Source organism: Cercospora beticola, chromosome 4, assembly GCF_033473495.1.
Source record: "Cercospora beticola chromosome 4, complete sequence".
NCBI lineage: Eukaryota > Fungi > Ascomycota > Dothideomycetes > Mycosphaerellales > Mycosphaerellaceae > Cercospora > Cercospora beticola.
In genome coordinates, this window is record NC_088938.1 from 2,509,119 (window position 1) to 2,528,059 (window position 18,941).

The following is an 18,941-nucleotide window of genomic DNA, read 5'->3' on the forward strand; positions in this document are numbered from 1 at the left end:
CGCCGATGCACCGATGCAATTCATCTTCCTGGCGATTGCAGACAAGGCAAATCTGCCTCAACCCTGGGTTCTGAGTCCCTGGCAATGCCCTCTTGGACCGCGGGTCTGCATATGTCCTGGCGTAGCAAGAGCCTTGGACAGTCCGACTAACTCTATGGACGTTGAGCTATGAGATTCACCCAGAGCATTTCTTCTCTCATACCGCCCTGAGCTCGGGTTATACATCAGCCGAGGACGGAGACACTGGTGGGCCACTCGCAGATCTGCTGTCTTTCGCACCGTCTCGGAGCAGCGCCTCCTACACTCTATCCTACTCCGCCATTTTCCAACATGAGGCCGGTGCCCAGCTCGACCACGCGCCTGTTGTCCGCACCGAGTCGTGCTTTGGCCGCATGTGTCCTCTGGAGTTTTGCCGCTCGCAGGGGGCGTGAACTCTCATCGGCCCGTCGAAGAGTTCTCCGCCGCGTAAAGCGCCAGACTCCCGCTCCAATTCCACCAGCTGCTGCGGCGCGGGGATGCTGGATCTCGAAGATGCTCTCGCAGAGCTTCGCCAGCGGCACTTATGTGCGTCGCGACAGAGATCATCGCACCCCCGGCTGGCGGTCGGCGGCATAATGAGCAAAACCAGAACAGCCGCACGCGGGATGTGGAGAGTGACGATGTGGAGGGGCAGGCGCACATGAGACTGCAAGTCTATCGTGCTCGAGAGTTCCTCCGCCCAGAACTCTCGTGTCTCTGTTCTGCTGCTTTGCCTGTCTCGCAGACACGTCTCGGGAACCTTCATCCACTCGGAGCGCTTGCAATTCCCCTTGAGCGCCCTCGATCCAAGCAGCTAGCACGTTCATCGCCCGCCGCTTTCCCAGCGCTACTGCTTGCCCCATCTTGGACGAACGAGTGTTAGATATATATCTTGGACACCACCCCGGCGCCTTCGCAGCGCGACTTAGCGTAGGACTACCCATTCGTACTCTCTCACTTCTCTTCAAGACCCGCCCCTCACTCAGACCTAATCATGCACCAGGTCAGCATCTCTCCAGGCCTATCGCCTTCACCCTCCTCGACACCCTCTCGAACAGATTCTCGACTCGATCTCAGCGACGCATGTTGCACCAAGACAACCATGCCTGACGCAATCCTCGACGACATCTCCCACCGCCGTTACAACCTGCTCAGAGGGTCATGGGTGCTTGTGTCGCCTCATCGGACAAAACGTCCATGGCAAGGAGCACAGGAGGAGGCGAGCAAGAATACATTGCCGGAATACGATCCTTCCGTGTGTAGTGCTCGATGAGCAGCCTGCGGGAAATCGACTGACATAGGGCAGTGTTATCTGTGCCCACGCAACAAGCGCGCACAAGGCGATTCGAACCCCGATTATAACAGCACATTCGTCTTCGTCAACGATTATTCAGCTGTCAAAGAGCAGCAGGAAGAGTACGATGCACCGAAGGAGAATGGCAGTGAGTCGCTCGACGAGAAGTCAAATCTGAAGAGCCAGCCTGACGGGAAAGCAGCATTAGCGTCGCGTCTCCTCAAAGCCGAGAGCGTTACTGGCAAATGCTACGTGATCACATTCTCACCTTCGCACAACCTCACATTGGCCGACATGCCACCTCAAGACATCATGCCTGTAATAGAGACCTGGACCAAGATTTACATCGCCCATCTCGATCCTCAATCACCACTCGCTGGAATTGCACAACAAATACCCAACGGGACAGCCATTGGGCAGCCCAGAGACCAATACCGATACATGCAAATATTTGAGAACAAAGGCGCCGCAATGGGTTGCTCGAATCCTCACCCACACGGACAGGTCTGGACGACTACTTCTTTGCCAGAGGAGCCAAGCCTCGAGCTTCAGAATATGCAGCAGTATCGACGAGACCAGAAGGGGTCCCACATGCTGGTTGATTACGCGCAACTCGAATGTGAGAAGGGCGAGCGAACGGTATTCGAGAACCGAAGTTTCTGGGCTGGATGTCCCTGGTGGGCGACCTGGCCATTCGAGGTCATGGTGATCGCAAAGTCGCACAAGCGGGCTCTGGTCGACTTTGATCAAAGCGAAAAAGAGGATTTGGCTGAGGTTCTTTCGGAGATTACGAGGAGATATGACAACCTCTTCGAGACGAACTTCCCTTACAGTGAGCACAGCTTGACTCCCGACCTCCAATATTGATAGAAAGCTAACACTCTGCTACAGGCATGGGCATTCACCAAGCGCCCCTAACAGGCACAGACGAGGAGATTGAGGCTTCGCATTTCCACATCCACTTCTACCCACCTCTTCTCCGTAGCGCGACTGTCAGGAAATTCTTGGTTGGATACGAACTCATGGCAGAGCCACAACGCGATATCACTCCCGAGCAAGCTGCCAAGCGATTACGGGACTGCGGTGGCGATCTGTACCGCAAGAAGTTATAATTCGCCGCCAATTGTTATCCAGCGGCCGATCAATGCGATTTAATGCATAGATGAGCGAGGAGGCATTGCGCGGAGTTTTGGTGTGAAATGTTACATCTTAGACGGGGATTGTGAGGAGCATCAACCTCCCACCTACATTTAGATGGAGTGGAAATATTCTATCTGGATTACTTTCCCACGTTGGTCTCGTTTCCTCTTTCGTGTCCTGCGTCTAGTGCCCAGCACTTGGTGAACCAGATGCAGGTATTCGCCGTGACCGTGGCTAGGAGACCTTTTCCATCTATACAGCCAAAGTAGAAACGTTTTCCGATACCGATCCAGGTCCTCTCTCTCGTGCAATATCAGGCGGCGTGTCCAGTTGCGCCTGCTCGGCCGTCCGCTTGATGCCCGCCGCAGTATTTTGCAACTTCTGCCTCTCTTCACTCAGTTGCTCGTTTTCCTTGGCATCATCCCCATCCGTGACTTTAGCAACAACTGCCGCAGCAGCCTCCTTCATCGCCTTCTTCCTCTCTGCTTTAGTCATCTTCGGCTTCTCAAAAGCCCCAATTTCCAACCTCCGATCGACTTCCACAGCAGTTTCTTTCAAATCCTCATACCCCAAAACTTCCACAATCGAACTATAACTCTTCGCACTCATCATTTTCTTATACGCTCCGACTTTCCCAGGAATCATTTGTCCGAGAAGATACTTTGTATTCCCGAAACGATTTTCGACTTCAAGTGCGGTTTTCACATATTCTTTTACGACTTCGTCCCAGGGAGCTTTGCCGCCTTCGGATTCGGGACGGAAAACTGAGGGGTTTTGTTCGGCTGCTGTGGCGATCATGGCGCCGTCGACGCCGTATTGGGAGATGAGTTTCAATGCTTCATCGCGGGATGTTACGTCGCCGTTGATGAGGCAGGAGACGCCGGCTGCGTGACATGTTTCGCGAACGACTTTGAGACGGCCGTCGCGGATTGCGGCTTCGCGGGGGCGCATGGGTGTTGTGCGGCAGTGGACTGTTAGGCCATGGATACCGGTTTCGCAGAGTTTGCGGACGAGGTCTTGGGTTTCCTCGGGGGTGTCGAGGATGCGGATTTTCACGCTGATGCCGATTTCGTAGGGTATACCGACTTCTTTCACAAGGGCGCGAAGGATGGCGCAGAGTTTGTCGGGAGTTTTGAGGAGGGCTGCGCCCATTCCGCCGCTGGTGCTGAAGGGTTTGGGACAGCCTGCGTTGACGTCGATGCCTGCGACATCTTTTGCGATGAGTTTCGCGGCTTCGACTGCGGTTTCTGGGTTTGCAGTTCCGATCTGGTAGATGAGTTTCTTGCCTTCTCGTTCTGGGTGCAGGCGGTATATGACACTTTCGCGCTGGTCGGGATTTAGACTTGGGTTCTTGGCTCCATTCGAGGATATTCTGGTGAAGTCGACGGCTTTCGTCACTGGGTTTTCGTGTCGCGTCGTACCGATGAGCGCTTTGTCAATGGTCTCTGGTCCCCACACCAAGTCTGCACCGTACTTGAGTGCCACCAAACGCGATGGACATTCGCCACTGCGCACCATAGGGGCCAGGACGATCTTTCCTCTGTAGTCAACGCCATTCTTGGGGATGGAAACCCTCTTAGCCACGGATGTCATCGTGCGAAGCATTTAGCGTCTTCAGCATCCATGGGCCGGCTTTCAGGAGTACCCAGATGAGAAGACTCTCTCCCGTTTGTAAAGTGCAGCAACAGGGCTTGGCGGTGCGACGATGGAGTGCCTACTTTTTTCGCGATTTGAAGCTTCCGAAAGCGCCGCAGAGATGCGTTGCGAGTGACCGAGCCAACAGCCAAAGGACAAATTCTAGAAGTGAGCATGACGAATGAGGTCGGCAAAATGAGCGGGCCGTGCAAGCCACGAGTCTGCTCTGCTCTGCCAGTGGACGTGTCCAGCCGCGGCGGCGCAGCTCCCAGGACTTGTTTTCGCGATGCAACGGGCAACCTCTCTCTTAGCATCGCTCTTTGTTGGCAGGCCAGGATCGCCACTTTCTATCAAATGCGCCTGAAACATGTATGCATCCGTAGAGAAATGCCAGCGCAAGGCACTGGGCGAGTCTCAGCGATGTGGGAACACTCCACCGCCCGCAATACGGATTCAACGCCACCAGGCTTCGTAGATTGGGCGTGACAATTAGCTGTTCAACTATGCGCGCAATGAGTCTCCAATGTGTCGTTGGGTCTGTGCTGATAAAGCCCCAGTGCGTGGGATCGTGTGGGTTGCAGGAGCGCTCGACAGCGACACGGCTCTTTGGACGACGTGGACAGCAGGAAGGTTCACAGCCGACCCAATCAGTCCTGATTGGCTGAACAAGAGATCGAAGGCACACTCCCTCGCTCGTCCTCACAGGTCATCCGCAGGCCATGACGGCGTCGAGAGGGATCCGCCTGATTCCTAATATGATTTCAGCGGTTTGGAAGATGCACTCTCAACTGCAAGCATCCTGTCACGCGGAAGGAAGGGAGCTGCCTGATGAGGCATATGGATGATAGCATGCAGTCAAAATAGAGCGAGTCTGCAATCGAAAAGATCCGACTAGCCAAGCCGCGCCAGCTTACGGCAGAGAGCACGGCCGTTCCCTCTGAGAACATGAGTCTCGCTTCCAGCTTCGGCCGTCGCTCATCGTCTCTTCACCAACGCGCCCCATCAGCGTCTTTGCCTCTTTTCTTTTCCTTACCTCGCGGGATCTGAATCGCCGACCGGCGTCGGACTGGGCATTGCCTTTCTGCTCATCTGCGGCCCTATTTTCTGCGCGTTACTCGTCTGCGAGCTTATACGCTATTGTTGCCACGATTGGCCGCGCCGCTCCTTACCTCCAGACCTGCAATCCCAGACTACCCGGCCCTCTCTTTCCTCCCAAGTGACCACGTCACAGGATTGCACGCTTTGCTCTTGAAACGGCAGACATCGACTCATGTGTCGCTTCATCGACAAGCCGTCAAAGCGTAATGGCCGATGAGCTTGGCTCATCGACGCAGCCTGCTGCCATGGATTCTACTCCCGCCTCGAGGGCTCCCACAGCCTCGAGAGATGGCACACCCGCCGCCTCATTCCAAGCGATCAATTCCCGGGCCGCCTCAGAGAATGCACGCAATGCAACTCCAGCAGCCACTGGCCAACAACGCGGGAGCTCGTCTGACCTGACACCGCCGAGAGGCGATGCGGCTGTGGCACCAAAGGCTGCACAAACAGCACAAACTTCCACCTCTGCATCTCAGCCTTCGAAATTGTCTTCGCAAGTCGATGGTTTGGATGGCGCGATGGCCGAAGCATCCTATGGCACGCGTTCGCGCAATCGAACCAGCACGCGACCCAACTACGCCGAAGACCAAGACATGGACTTTGAATTCACATCCGCCGCCACGACGGGGAAGAAGAAAGGCCTCGATGCGTCTGCTGCAACTACGCAGGGGACCTCCGAGACCAAGCGCGCCCCCGACGCCACGTCTTTTCAAGCAGTCAACGGCAACGCGACGAGTGCCAAAGATTCGAACGCGTCAACGCCCACTGCAGCAGGCACGACGAAAAAGCGAAAAGCTGCTGGCAATGCGGCCGCCGCGCTCTCAGGGAACGCTGTATCTGCCACGCCTCCTCCAGGAGCGGCGCGAAAGCCGGCCGTTCCGACAGCCTCATCGACTCTAGCACGCGAGACCAACATCATGTCATTTTCCAAGCATCGCAGTTGCCTCAACAAAAAGGGCGAACTGGTTGCAGATGACGGGACGAAGCTGTCTGTCAACGGTAAGCTACTTTCCAGTCTCCTGATCTGGCTACAGCCCTCGCGAATCGAGGTTGCAGCCTACCCCGCTCCACAATTCCGTTTGTTCCTCAGGCTGACTTTTCGCCAGATCACGTGTACCTTGTTTGTGAGCCGCCGGGAGATCCCTACTACCTTTGTCGCATTATGGAATTCCTCCATGTCGAAAGCGATAACAAAAACTCGCCTGTGGATGCGTTGCGTGTGAACTGGTATTACCGACCACGAGATGTTCAACGATTCAGCAGCGATACTCGTCTCGTCTATGGTACCATGCATTCCGACATGTGTCCACTCACATCCCTCCGCGGAAAATGCACGATCAAGCATCGCTCCGAGATTGATGACCTGGACGCCTATCGAAAGGAACGCGATTCCTTCTACTTCGTGCAGGTCTTCGACCGCTTCATTCGGCGGTCCTACGAATGTATCCCAGTCAAGCAGATCGTGAACGTGCCCGACAAGGTCAAGAAAGCGCTTGACGAGCGATGGAAGTTCGTCGTTGTCGAAATAGGCCGTGTCAAAGAATTGACAAGCGCGGCCAAGTCTTGCAAGCGCTGTGCACGATATTGTGCATCCACTGATTCCGTGGACTGCGCAATCTGCAAGAACTCCTACCACATGAATTGTGTGCAGCCTCCGCTTCCAAAGAAGCCTTCACGCGGTTTCGCCTGGGCTTGTGGTCCTTGCAGCCGCGCTTCGGAACGAGAACAGGAAGCACGCAACACTCCAAATGCTAGTGGTCATGTAACGGAAGCCGAAGAGGAAGATGCTGCGCCGGAGGAGGAGGCTCCAGGCTTCTCGAGCAATACGACTCGCGCACCAAGTCCAGACGTGGATGATATGGTCATAGACGATCACCCTGCTACTCAAGCCGAGATCGCGCTCGCAAAGATGTGGCCCATGCGCTATCTGGGTATTCACGCTCGGGTGGAAGATGCACTGCAGTACGATGATCGGGCGATATACCCTCGAGCCAGCTCGCGCCTTGGTCCACGGCATCAGGCCAATGTGAATGTATGGCACGGACGTCCGGTCGAGCTTGTGAAGCCAGCAGAAATCAAAAAGCGATACATGAAGGCCGGAGCCCAGAAGAAGGAAACGAAGCTGACGAAAGAGTCCTTGGCGGCAATCGAAGCAGATAAGGAAGAGAAAGCGAAACGCCCAAAGTGGGTACAGGACGAGCCTCCCGGCTACGTTGCTCGAGGCGAGGACTACGATCCGAAAGATCCGAAGTGCACAGCAACGCCAATTTTCGTGATGCCTCCGCTCGACAAGCCTCCGAAGCAAGCGGACATGAGCGAACCGGATCCAGTGAAACGAAATGAGAAATTTGTTGATGCTTACTTGGAGCGGGCAAAACCTCTTGCCAGGGGCATCGGAGTGCCACCTTTTGGTACGAATTTTCTGGACCGGGCAGTGAAGGTGCTTATCGACAACAAGTACAACACAGATGCTGCGCTGAAGGCGTTGCAAAAGACGGATCGCGTCAAGGATCTCCACGAGCCCGTGCTGAGCAAACAGGATCTGTTCAAATTCGAGGAAGGAGTTGCCAAATATGGTTCGGAACACCGGCTTATCCGTCTCCATATGAAGACGAATCTGCCGCATGCTGATATTGTACGGTTCTACTATCTCTGGAAGAAGACGCCGAAAGGCAAAGAGATCTGGGGCAACTATGGAGGACGCAAGAAGAAGAAGGCGGAACCTGCCGGGGACGCTGGCAGCAAGCTTCAGGCAGAGTTGGCTCATGATGTGGATGACTCTGCATTCGACAACGACAAGGCTATCCGCAAGAATCGTGGCTTCCAGTGCAAGTACTGCAGCACAACCCATTCGCGGCAATGGAGACGCGCGCCTGGCGTGTCTCCCGGACAAATGGTCACAGTGGAGAAAATCGAGAAAGGGCAGAAGACCGAAAAGAAGGAACGCTACGTGCTTGCTCTCTGCCTTCGATGTGCGAACTTGTGGCGAAAGTACGCAATCAAGTGGGAGGACATCGACGAAGTCTCGAAAAAGATTGCACAGAGCGGTGGGCGCGTATTCAAGAAGAAAATTGACGAGGAGCTGCTGCGTGAGCTGATCGCTGCCAACGAAGCTCCGCCGGATCCGGATATCGCCAACCCGTCGTCTTTCGAGAGCGGCGAGCCTCCCAAGAAGAAGTCAAAGACAGGCAAAGCAGCAGCAGTTCCATTGACAGAGCATGTGGAGAAGCCTGCTCCACCGCCGCCCCCACCGAAGGAACCAACACCGCCGCCGCCACCCATCATTCCGGCTCAGCCGACTTGGAAAGTGCTTCCTTGCGCGGTCTGCAAAGGGTTTGAAGATACCATTGCCTGTGCTCATTGCAAGCTGACTGTGCACCGACGCTGTTTCGGAGTCGGCGAGCACGACGGGATCAGACCGAACGGTGAGGTGAACTGGATCTGTGAGCAGTGTCAGAACGATCGCAACCCGCTCGTGTCAACAGATTATTGTTGCTGTTTGTGCTTGACAGAAGAAACAATGGTGGATCTGGTCGAACCGCCCAGGGTTTCGCACAAGAAAAAGACGGACCGGGAGCGAGAAAAAGAGCGGCTGGAGAAGGAGCTTGCCGATGGCATGCGCAACGAGTACCGCAATAGACAACTGGCAGCCCATCGCCCACCAATACCTCGCGAGCCGCTGAAGCGCACAACTGGCAATAATTGGGTTCACGTGTCGTGTTCTCTTTGGGCGAACGAGATTCGGTACAGCAACGCAGAGAAGCTGGAAATTGCCGAGGGCTTCCAACTGATCCCGCAAGCACGTTTCGAAGCCATTTGCAAACTGTGCAAGAATCGGGACATTGCTAACAAGTTTCGCGAAAACGCAGGCGCCTGCATCAATTGCAGCCAATGCCAGGCCGCGTTCCATGCGTCTTGTGCATTCGAGGCTCACTATACGTTCGGATTTGATGTCCAACCCGTCAAGGGCTCGCGCAAAGATCAGGTCACGACTGTCACACTGGGCAATGAAACTGGTTCGGTGACTCCCGTCGTGCTCTGCAAGGAGCACACGTTCAAAGGCGTCCTCCACCCAATCGATGAGTACTACGAAGACGTTGGCAAGACTGCTCTGCAAATATATGCCGAGGCGTATAAGCAGGCTGACCTGACCTTGACTGGCACATCGCGCAAAGCTGCTGAGGCGCAACTTACTAAGGATAAGAAGGGCCAACAAGCAGCACTCTCCCAGGGCACGAATCGTAGGGAATCTGGCGCGCATGGAATAGCAGCTGCTGTACGTCGAGGCGCAAGGACTTCTATCGCCGCTGATACGAAGCCTGAACCATCAGACGGTGTCGTGGATATAAGCATGGTCCCGGAGGAGGAACAACGACGATGTGTCAAATGCGACGTCGACGTGACACCAAAATGGCATCCAGTCGCAAAAGGAGCTGGAGAAGAGGCGATCAAGACAACAGAACACGACAGGCCTTCCGAGCAGCCTAAAATCCCCGAAAAGCTCAACATCCGCTTCATGGCACCAGGCGCGAATGGGCGAGCATGGGAGGGCATGCCAGAACGCTTCAACGGTGGGCTAAGTGCCGATCGTGAAAATGGAGAAAGTGAAGGGCCCGCGCCCGCTGTGCAAGATCCTAACGCACCGTCCACGATCACGCACAACGGCGAAGCTCGCTCTGCTATTGGCGAACCCATCAGAGTCGATCACAATGACCCGGCGACTCATGCTCATGGTCTGCCGCAAGGCTATGTTCCTCCTGCCGCTCGTACTTCTCCATCGCTAGAGGAATGCCAGAAGCCCGAGGAACAGGTTCCAACAGAATTTCTGTGCCACAAATGTTTCCTCAAGAGCAAGCTGGAGACTTCTCCGCCGCCTGAAGATGGAGACAAACGGGCATCCTCGCTTCCAAGAGGGAGCAAGCGTCCGACACCAGCGCCGATCCCATCCATCGAGGAGCAGTTCCGTGCTATCGACAACCCGCCTCAGCCAACCCCAATACCACCGGCTGCACCTCCGCCACTCAATGGGATGCCTGGCCACGGTCCTCCCGGACAATATGGACCCCATCATCATGGTGGACCGCCCCATCACGTCTACCCACAGCAGTTCCATCAGCCAAACGGCTATCACCAGCCACCTCCTGCACCTCAAATGGGATTCCATGACCGGCAGAACAGCTACGGCAATTATGGTTACCATGCGCCCCGGCCAGCGCCAATCCCGCCAGCACCTCACTATGGGCCCTCGTTCGCACAAAGTCAGCCTCCGCGCCCTCCACCATTGAACGGTTTTGGTCCGCCGGGACAAGTTCCGAATGGCGGAATGCGATCGCCTCATCCCGGTCAGCCATCTCCTGGTTACCCTCCGCCTTCTCAGCATCACCAGATGTCGGGAATGTCTCGTGATGGCCCATATCCAGGACAACTCCCTTCGTTGGGGCCCCCGGTGCATTCCAGTCCCCATGCTTTGTTCGGGAGACCTGGTTCGCAGCCACAGAACGTACCTCAGCCGCAGCACCCTCCGCCGGCCCAGCCTCAAAACCCCATGAATTCACCTGCACCACCTCCACCGCAGATGCAGCAACAGGTGCAGCAGGGCCCACCTACACCCTCCATACCGCAAGCACAACAGTCCACCGAGCAGCAGAGCCAAAATCAGCAGCAGGCCAACACAAGTCCGCGACTGGAAGGCGGAGAGGCGGCAAGGCCCACAACACCCCGAGGTGGGCAAGTCAATGGAACGACTGGAGCGAGTGCGAGTCCTAATTTAGCGAATCTCTTGCATTGATATGAGACCTTGACAGGTTGAGGTGTGTGTTATTTTATTAGAGGCTATGTGGACCTCGGTATTTGTGGGAGGACGGATCTGAGCAGTGTGTAGGCTCTTGTTTTGATACCCCATGTAGCAATTTTGACGGTCGCTCAAGGCAGAGCGGCCAGTTTAATAGAACATTCTGGACCCATAAAGAGGTGCTAGTGACGTCTAGTGCTGGTGTTAATGGTGGTGATTGTGCTGGTAGTGGAAGTGGAAGTGGAAGCTTTAGCGTTGTCCATGCCTGAGGCTCCGCCCAAAGGGTCACAACTCGATGAAGAAACCTTTTGTTCTGACACAACCGCTTCATCAGGACTTCTGCCGCCGACGATGGGGAAGGTAAGTGGATGCGTTCCCAGTTCATACGCCGTCCAGCACGACGAGCACGAGTGCAGCATGGCTGCAGAGCAATGGCGAGCGCTCTCTGTAGCATCTGCAAAGATGCCTCGCAACGCTGCCGTCCTTGCATCAGCTCTCAGCTCTGTCGCGCGCGTGCTCGACAGCAGCGCGTGGACTGTGTGCAGTCGCTTCCACTGACGGACGCTGCTTGCTAACACGGATGGTATCTAGGCCTATTCGCCGGAGCAGCGCGAGCAGGTGCGCCAGCTTCTCGAGTCCGGTCGCGACGAGGAGTCGATCGAGAAAGAGACTGGCGTCAGCGACCGCACCATTCGGCGATGGAAGCTGGAGCTCGAGCGGACGGGCAGAATAGGCAAACCCCCGGAGTCGCGCACCGGCAGACATCGAGTACTGTCGGCCGAGATCGAGCAGGCTCTCGTCGACCATGTGAAACAGAACCCCGAGCTCTCGGTGGATGATATGCTATGGTGGTTGTACGATAAGCACAAGATTGTGGTGGGGACGAGGACCATCCGGCGCGTCTTCGAGCGCAAGGGCGACAAGGTGAAGATCAAAGGCAGCAAGAAGAAGGGTGATGCGAATGACGACGACGAGGAAGACGACGGAGATGGTGAGGGCCCGACGACTTCCAACAACAACGCGAATACCATGTCGCCCATGCACCCCAACGGACATTACCAGAGCCCATACGCGCCCATGGTGCCGCAGAACGCAGAGCAGCAGCTCGCTCAGGCTTTGCAACAGCAAACTCAACAGCAGACGCCGGTCCAGCGGCAATCCTCGTTCAGCGCGCCCATGGCCGGCAACAATAACGACGACGTAGAGGACGATGAAGAAACGCTGCAGCTTCAACTTCAGCAGATCGAGCTCCAGAAGCGCGAGCTCGAGGTAAAGCTGAAGCTGCGACGTATACAAAGTGGTAAGAACACTCCTGCGTCCGCTGCTCGCAAAGGCAGCACGCCGAACTCTGGCACGAGTTCGTTGTACAATCCTAATCTCGTGGTACCCACACCTCCGAAGCGCGATTCGCGAAGCAAGAAGAAGATTGAGGAGTCAAAGCGTCGCACTGCGGAGCGGCAGGAGCGCATGCTTCGGGACTTGGAGCGACGATCGCGTCGGCGCGATCATCTCACGGCGGAATGGGTATCATCGAAGGATATTTGGCCACTTCGGGCTCAAGGTCTTCTCGCCGATCTCATGCACCAATATGGATGCTACGCCTTTGCGCAGAATCAAGTCGATGTCTTCGAGTCCATGTATCGGGAGCTCTACAAGCTGGTCGACCTCAGCAAAGGAGACTGGTTGCCTCAGCTCCACGACGATATGCTGCGGGAGAGGATGAAGCGCAAGATGGGACAATTGCGGACCAAGATGCAGAAGACGGGTGAGATCATATCCCGTGCAGATGGCTATGGAGGTTTCACGAAGAGCGACAGCTACACTGGCGAGCAAGCTGGCGCCGCCGAGGGCGATGAATCGGAGTTCCTTGGAGATGCTACCGACTTTGGTCAGCAAGCCCAATCGGAGCAAAAATACGTTGATGGATATCAGGCGGCTGATCAGAACAACGGATTTGGTGCACATCAGCAGACGGTGCAGCAAAGTTTCGATCCCCAACAGGTGCAGCAGCAGGGAGGCGCGGTACCGGAGGCACAGATGCAGGACCAGATTCAGTATGAGCCGGTGCAAGACCATGGAATGCAGCACATTTCATACACTCACAACATGATGGGCAACCAGGGTCCACAGTATCCCGGCATGCACATGGAGGGAATGATGCCTTACGGCAACATCAATGGCGGTATGGGGATGTAGACTGAGCATTGCCGCAGGAGGCTGCTGCTCCGGAACGCCGCGACGTACAAAAGCCAACGGAGTCGCTACGAGTTTTGATCAATTTCTGGAATGCGAGCGGGCGCTATTGGAGGGCGATGGAGTTGAGGTTACGGACTCGGTGTTTTATGACCGCGCACTGCTTGCGAATGATACCACTGTAGCTTGTGGGGAGGGAGGGAGATTTCTGGAGTCAAAAGCATTATTTCGCGAGCAGAAATCAGAATGGAGCGCATTGCTGTGTCTTGTCTCATGTGCCGTTTGGATTGCTCGTATGCTGACTTCACCCCGCTATTTGACCTCAGCCTCAGTCCATGTCTCAGATGGCGCTTAGTAGTGACAAACAAGCATCTCTTCACGGTCTGACCGACACGCCGTCCACTGCAACTGGCAAAGTTGATCGGCAGCCGTGGTGGCCGCGGTGCTTCTCTGGCTTGTTCATCGATAGAGCTGTGCTTGACGTGCGACGCGTGGCCTCGGTGCAGCGTGCCGCCATCCCACTCAGCCCCTCCACCACCACCAAACGACAGTCTAAGCCCAAGCCACACCGATCTAGAACACCGCACACCAACAAGTGAGGGAGAAAGTTTGGCGCGACCTCACTATTTGTGCTGTTGCAGCCGCATTGGATCAGCATGATCGCAACATCGTCGCCAACATGGAGTCCCCGTCCGCAACGGAAACAAAGCACGACCCGCTCGCTCTGCCCTCGCCAGAGAAGCTGAGAGAGATTGAGCGGCAGCAGAATGAGAGAGCTGCAGAGATCCGCGCCAGACGCAGGCGTGCGACGGTCGACGAGAGAACCAATGCCGCCGAGATCATTCAGCGGAATTTTCGGGGCCATCAGGCCCGCAGAGCCATGAAAGGATATGCCCTAGATCCCAGCACCCGATGGCTTGAGGTATGAAGATCTCGTGTCGCATTGAGCAGAAGTGCGTGCAGTCAACTTATGCTGCTCCCGCTCTGCACCCGCAACCAGTCAGTCGCAATCGCACGACGCGCTGACCTCATTGAATCGGTAGGCGCTCAAAGATGGTATGCCATCGTCCTCGTTATGGTCGCGAACTGCCCGTGTCGAGGAAGCTAATCCCGTGACAGCCGAATACAGCAGGCTTACGAGACCAGTCTCGAATGTGCAACGCTTTAATGAATCTCCTACAGCGGCGGATCGGGTGAAGAAGAGGTGGGCGCAGGCGAGTGCCGCTGCGAGGCATGCGGGGAGCGACAACACCAGTGATGAGGACGATGACGATCATGCGAGTCAAGCGGAACTGAGAGACAAGAGGCGAAAACAGAAGCAGGAGCGGGAAAAGTACGCCAAAGTCATGGGGTTGGAATATTTTCTGGAAATGGTATGTGAGATAGTATATGGCCGGAGGATAGCTGCGACTGATGATTTGACTACAGGTCGATCAGAAACATCGTTACGGCAGTAATCTGCGCAGATATCACAAGGAGTGGATGACGCGTGACACAAAGGAAAACTTCTTCTACTGGCTGGACTATGGCGAAGGGAAATCTGTCGACCTTCCAGATCGGCCACGAGAGCGGCTGGACCGAGAACAAGTCAGGTACTTGAGCCGCGAGGAACGGAAAAGGTATCTTGTCAACATTGATAAGCAAGGTCGGTTCGTGTGGAACAAAGATGGGAAGCCCATCACCACGTCTCTGGATTTTAAAGACAGCATCGACGGGATTGTGCATTTGAGTGATGACACACCAACCTGGCGAGAAGTAACGACAGGCGTAAAACCAGAGCCAAGGCGATATGATTCCTCGGACGATTCCTCCTCGATAGCATCGGACATCAGCACCGGATCTCACGAGGACTCTTCAAAATATGCGAACGAGGAGTTCCATGATGCCAAAGGCTTGAATAAACTTAATCACATCAGCGTCGACACTCTAATGAATCACCTTCTACGCAAGACGACAAAGAAGAATACGTGGATATTTGTCGCGGACACTTCTTTCCGATTATACGTGGGCATCAAACAATCTGGCGCCTTTCAACACTCTTCATTTCTCAAAGGCGCTCGTGTCGCAGCAGCAGGGCTCATCAAAATTAAACGAGGTCAAATCCGCAAACTCTCGCCGCTTTCTGGCCACTACGCCCCTCCTGTTCGCAACTTCCGCGAGTTCCTGAAGAATCTCAAAGAAGAAGGCGCGGATCTCTCTCATCTCAATGTTTCGCGCAGTTATGCTGTCATTCTTGGCCTGGAGGGCTATTTGACAGTGAAGCAACGAGCTAAAAATGTCAAGCAGGGAGCGAAAGATATGATTGATCCTGAGGAGAAGAAACGTCGATTAGAGGCGGAAAAGGATAAGAGTCAGTCTGCGCAGAGAGAACGGGAAGTGCTAGCGATGGAGCAGAATCAGCAGAGGAGTCGGAGTATGTCGCAGAGGTTTATCAAGAAGATGGGTTTGGCGAAGTGGGGTGACAGCGAAGGCATGGGAACACTGGCTGAGACCGAGTTGGCGAAAGGCGAGACAACTTCTCTTCCGCAGAATGGCGATGTGGTGGGCGGTGCCAGTTCACTTTCTGCTGCGAGTGGGCCTGCTCTGGGCAGCGGTCAACAGCCTCCTGCGACTGTGGGAAAGAGTGCTACGATTGCGAGTGGAACTCCGGCTGCGGATGCGAGGAAAAGAGATCGTATGAAGGGGAAGTTGCTGGGAAGTTAGAAGCTTTCTCCTACTCCTTGGTGTTGCTTTTCTTGTCCATGATGGAATGGATGAGGTGATGCGGTGTTTGAGATTCCCCCATTTGAGCTTCTGTAGGAGAAAATTAGGAATGAATTGGATTCTTTCAAGAGTTGATCTGTTCTCGTCTCATCTACGAAGTTCTCGATCTATATGCTCCCTTGCCACAAATTCTGTATGGTGCTGCAACGGCAGAGATTCTCGAAGATCGCGCTCTGCTGTCATGCTATGGCTTTAGAAGATGATTGAACATGATTATAGCGCCGGCATGATTGCGAAATCGAATGTTCGAAGCTGGAAATGGCCTATCCTCACCATCGCCGGCTGTCCCATGACTTTCTTCCCATGCAACCCTAACGTCTTGGCGCTCAGATAGGGTTGTTGAAGTGGAGGATTTAGTTAGAGAGAGCAAGATTTTATCTATCCATTGCAAAGAAGGTTGGGTAGCCTGTTAATGGAAGTTCTGATAGTTTGAAATAGGGCAAGATGAAACTCCAGAGCTTTCGAGTGGAGGTGTGCTGTCACATTTGCAATGAAGTTAAACCCACGTAAGGGAGATGTGACAAAAACACTAACGAAGTTAATTCTCTCATCTCAATCGAAAGATGACCTCTTCTCCTCCACTATCACTTTCCAACGCTTCACCTGCCATGAGCCCATGAACATACGCCACACCAACAACTTCATAATCTCCGGAGTACTTTTCAGACGGTCTCAAAATGACGGGGAATGTTCCTCCGTAAAGAATTGTTACTTTGTCACATGGACTAATATTCTTGGGTCCGAGTCCTATGTGTCCAGTGTCTGTAGAGAAGAAATTCCGATGATAGCATGCGTTGATCATAGAGCGGTAGTATTGTACTGCGATAGGGTCGGCGTCTGCGTCCCAGGGGAATTTGCGGTTTGTTATGAGGTAGGAGAGGAAGTGTTGAAGGCCGAGGATGCTTTTTGAGGGGTCAGAGGCGGCTCTGGTGCCGTCGAGGTGGACGCCGGCTTGGAAGGTGGTTGCAACGGCTGTGTCGGTGTCGATGGCGGCGGTGGTCGGATTGAATTGTGTAGAGAGAGATGACTCGTGCGCGATGGACAGGCTGGATGATATGAATGTGATGAAGTCGAAGAGGCTGCTTTCTTGTCGGAGGGAGGAAACGACTTGAGAGACTGGGCCAGGGAGAAGAAGTCCGCTTACAGTGAGGACGCCGTTGGAGTTGCCAGTATTGTGCAGTTGGAGTGGTCTTCCGCCATCAGCGGATGTCCCGAGTGGACTCAAAGGGTTGGGGTCGTGTGCCTTGTTGATGGGCTTGTTGAAGCGCGGGACCCAGGATGGGAGTTCGTCAATGTGTCCGGACCTGTACCCAGCCAGCCCGAGGCCGGCTAGACTTTTGTCAGACGTGATGGCAGCCAGAGCGGCACGCTCGTATACCTCGGGGTATAAGACTGAATAATCCGGCGTCAGCATCGACGACACGGCACCCGATAATTTGTCGTGTATGCCCAGTGTGCCAAAGACGTAGTCGCGAGCATCCGTAGCGTTGAAGAAACGCATCGATTCCAAGATGTGGATTGACTTGACTCTGATCATTGGGTCCAGAGAATATATTCGGTCTGCCCCAGCCCATCTCAGCATGAATTCCAGTCTGGCAAAATTGACGTGTGGAGAGGTTGGGAACCACCTCTCGGTGCGAAAGTTCAGCGAGAACCAGGCAATCGCACGTAGAATGTCGATGAAAAGGATTCGAGCTTCCCCATATATACAAACATTTTGCGGCGCCAGTGCGACTTCTTGCACGACCCAGAGGCGCGAGAACCATTCGCATGTGAACAAATCTAGCAGTGCTTGACGGTCGAGGGAGAGATTACTTCCGGTGGAAGTATGCTTCCAGTTATTATGAGGGTCGAAGAGCATTTCCGATAGTTTCCGGTATTGGTCAGTACTCCTGGCCAAATCTGTCACAATCGCATCTACATTTGCTACCAGCGAAGCCGCTCCGTGCTTCTCGACGCTGAGAAATATCAGATTGCATCTTGACATCGAATAAATGCGACTCATCAAGGCCACTTGTTGACTACGCTCCGCACTGTCCTTTTGATTGATACATATTGCATCGATCCACAGAGTCCTCGGTCTTTCTGGTAGACGTGCACGGAACAAGACTTTCTGAGCGCTAACGGGGATGCCCAGGATCATGTCGTCGATATAGACTTCTCCGGTCAAGCTTGCGTTGCCCCAGACATAGGAAGTTGTCTCATAGTCCGGCGGGGACTCGCCTCCCAGAGGAACCGTTTGGAGAGCGCATCGTAGAGTTTGCCTGCCGCTTCCAGGCTCGAGAATGAGCACCCGAATCTCGTGCGCTGGCGCAGTAAGCGGCTGATAATGGTACTGATGCACAGGTTTCAAGACCTTGTCCAGTAATCGCCGTGCCATGAGGGTCCGATGCACCCGGTATGTGTCCTTACAAGTGCCTTGTGCGGCTGCGACGGGGAAGGTGGTGGCATCGTGGGTTCTATACGCACCCGTGGCACTGTCACTGTGCTGTCAGCTGCGATGGTGCACCCACGTCTGCTCACAGGTCGACAGCTCCGACGCCACATTCCTGTAGCTACTTCCTACTCGGGGACTCGCTTCGGAGAGTACAGATTCGGTTAGCTTGCAGCTGAGGGTACAGCATACACCGAAGGCCGCGGGTTTCATTGAGACTGGAGTCTGTCGAGCGTCAGATTCCACTCTTCGATGTTTGCAGAAAGTGGTTTCCTGGACAAATAAGATGCACAAATAGCTGGAGTGCCCGCAGCGAGCCTTTATAACCGGTTTTCGGTGTATGCGACGACGCTGCTGATAAGTGCTGTGTCACATTTAACAGCTTCAAGAGATGGGCGGCAAATTTGGAGCAGTCCCAGAGATTGCCTGCCACGCCGAGATCCAGTCTCGCGTGGCTAAATGGATCGCAAAATGCCTGTTCTAGGTGCTGAGAATTGCAAGCAAAGACATAATGGTCCATAGCACAATAGTGTGATTTGGAGAATTAGGTCATGTCGGTTTTTGGGAAATCCAAG

General features: G+C 54.6%; 6 protein-coding genes across 6 annotated transcripts; 4 read left to right on the forward strand and 2 right to left on the reverse strand.

Moving 5' to 3' along the window:
- Positions 1-1,120: 1,120 nt before the first annotated feature.
- On the forward strand, positions 1,121-2,424 carry GAL7 (galactose-1-phosphate uridyl transferase; the record flags this gene model as incomplete). Its single annotated transcript, XM_023597447.2, has 4 exons — positions 1,121-1,273; positions 1,325-1,460; positions 1,515-2,144; positions 2,204-2,424. 4 exons carry the CDS (start codon positions 1,121-1,123, stop codon positions 2,422-2,424), a joined length of 1,140 nt encoding a protein of 379 aa, XP_023452429.1.
- A 280-nt stretch (positions 2,425-2,704) lies between these two features.
- On the reverse strand, positions 2,705-4,045 carry RHO25_006635 (uncharacterized protein; the record flags this gene model as incomplete). Its single annotated transcript, XM_023597448.2, has 1 exon — positions 2,705-4,045. The coding sequence occupies one exon, from the start codon at positions 4,043-4,045 to the stop codon at positions 2,705-2,707; it is 1,341 nt and encodes a 446-aa protein (XP_023452879.2).
- Positions 4,046-5,430: 1,385 nt separating this feature from the next.
- Positions 5,431-10,973, forward strand: RHO25_006636 (uncharacterized protein; the record flags this gene model as incomplete). The annotated part of the gene is made up of 2 exons (XM_023597449.2): positions 5,431-6,184; positions 6,292-10,973. 2 exons carry the CDS (start codon positions 5,431-5,433, stop codon positions 10,971-10,973), a joined length of 5,436 nt encoding a protein of 1,811 aa, XP_023451782.2.
- A 354-nt stretch (positions 10,974-11,327) lies between these two features.
- Positions 11,328-13,172, forward strand: RHO25_006637 (uncharacterized protein; the record flags this gene model as incomplete). Its single annotated transcript, XM_023597450.2, has 2 exons — positions 11,328-11,336; positions 11,568-13,172. The coding sequence occupies 2 exons, from the start codon at positions 11,328-11,330 to the stop codon at positions 13,170-13,172; spliced, it is 1,614 nt and encodes a 537-aa protein (XP_023452919.1).
- A 676-nt stretch (positions 13,173-13,848) lies between these two features.
- On the forward strand, positions 13,849-15,872 carry RHO25_006638 (uncharacterized protein; the record flags this gene model as incomplete). The annotated part of the gene is made up of 4 exons (XM_023597451.2): positions 13,849-14,091; positions 14,213-14,225; positions 14,289-14,542; positions 14,598-15,872. 4 exons carry the CDS (start codon positions 13,849-13,851, stop codon positions 15,870-15,872), a joined length of 1,785 nt encoding a protein of 594 aa, XP_023451852.1.
- A 607-nt stretch (positions 15,873-16,479) lies between these two features.
- RHO25_006639 (uncharacterized protein) lies at positions 16,480-18,312 on the reverse strand (the record flags this gene model as incomplete). Its single annotated transcript, XM_023597452.2, has 1 exon — positions 16,480-18,312. One exon carries the CDS (start codon positions 18,310-18,312, stop codon positions 16,480-16,482), a length of 1,833 nt encoding a protein of 610 aa, XP_023452277.1.
- Between the last annotated feature and the right edge of the window lie 629 nt (positions 18,313-18,941).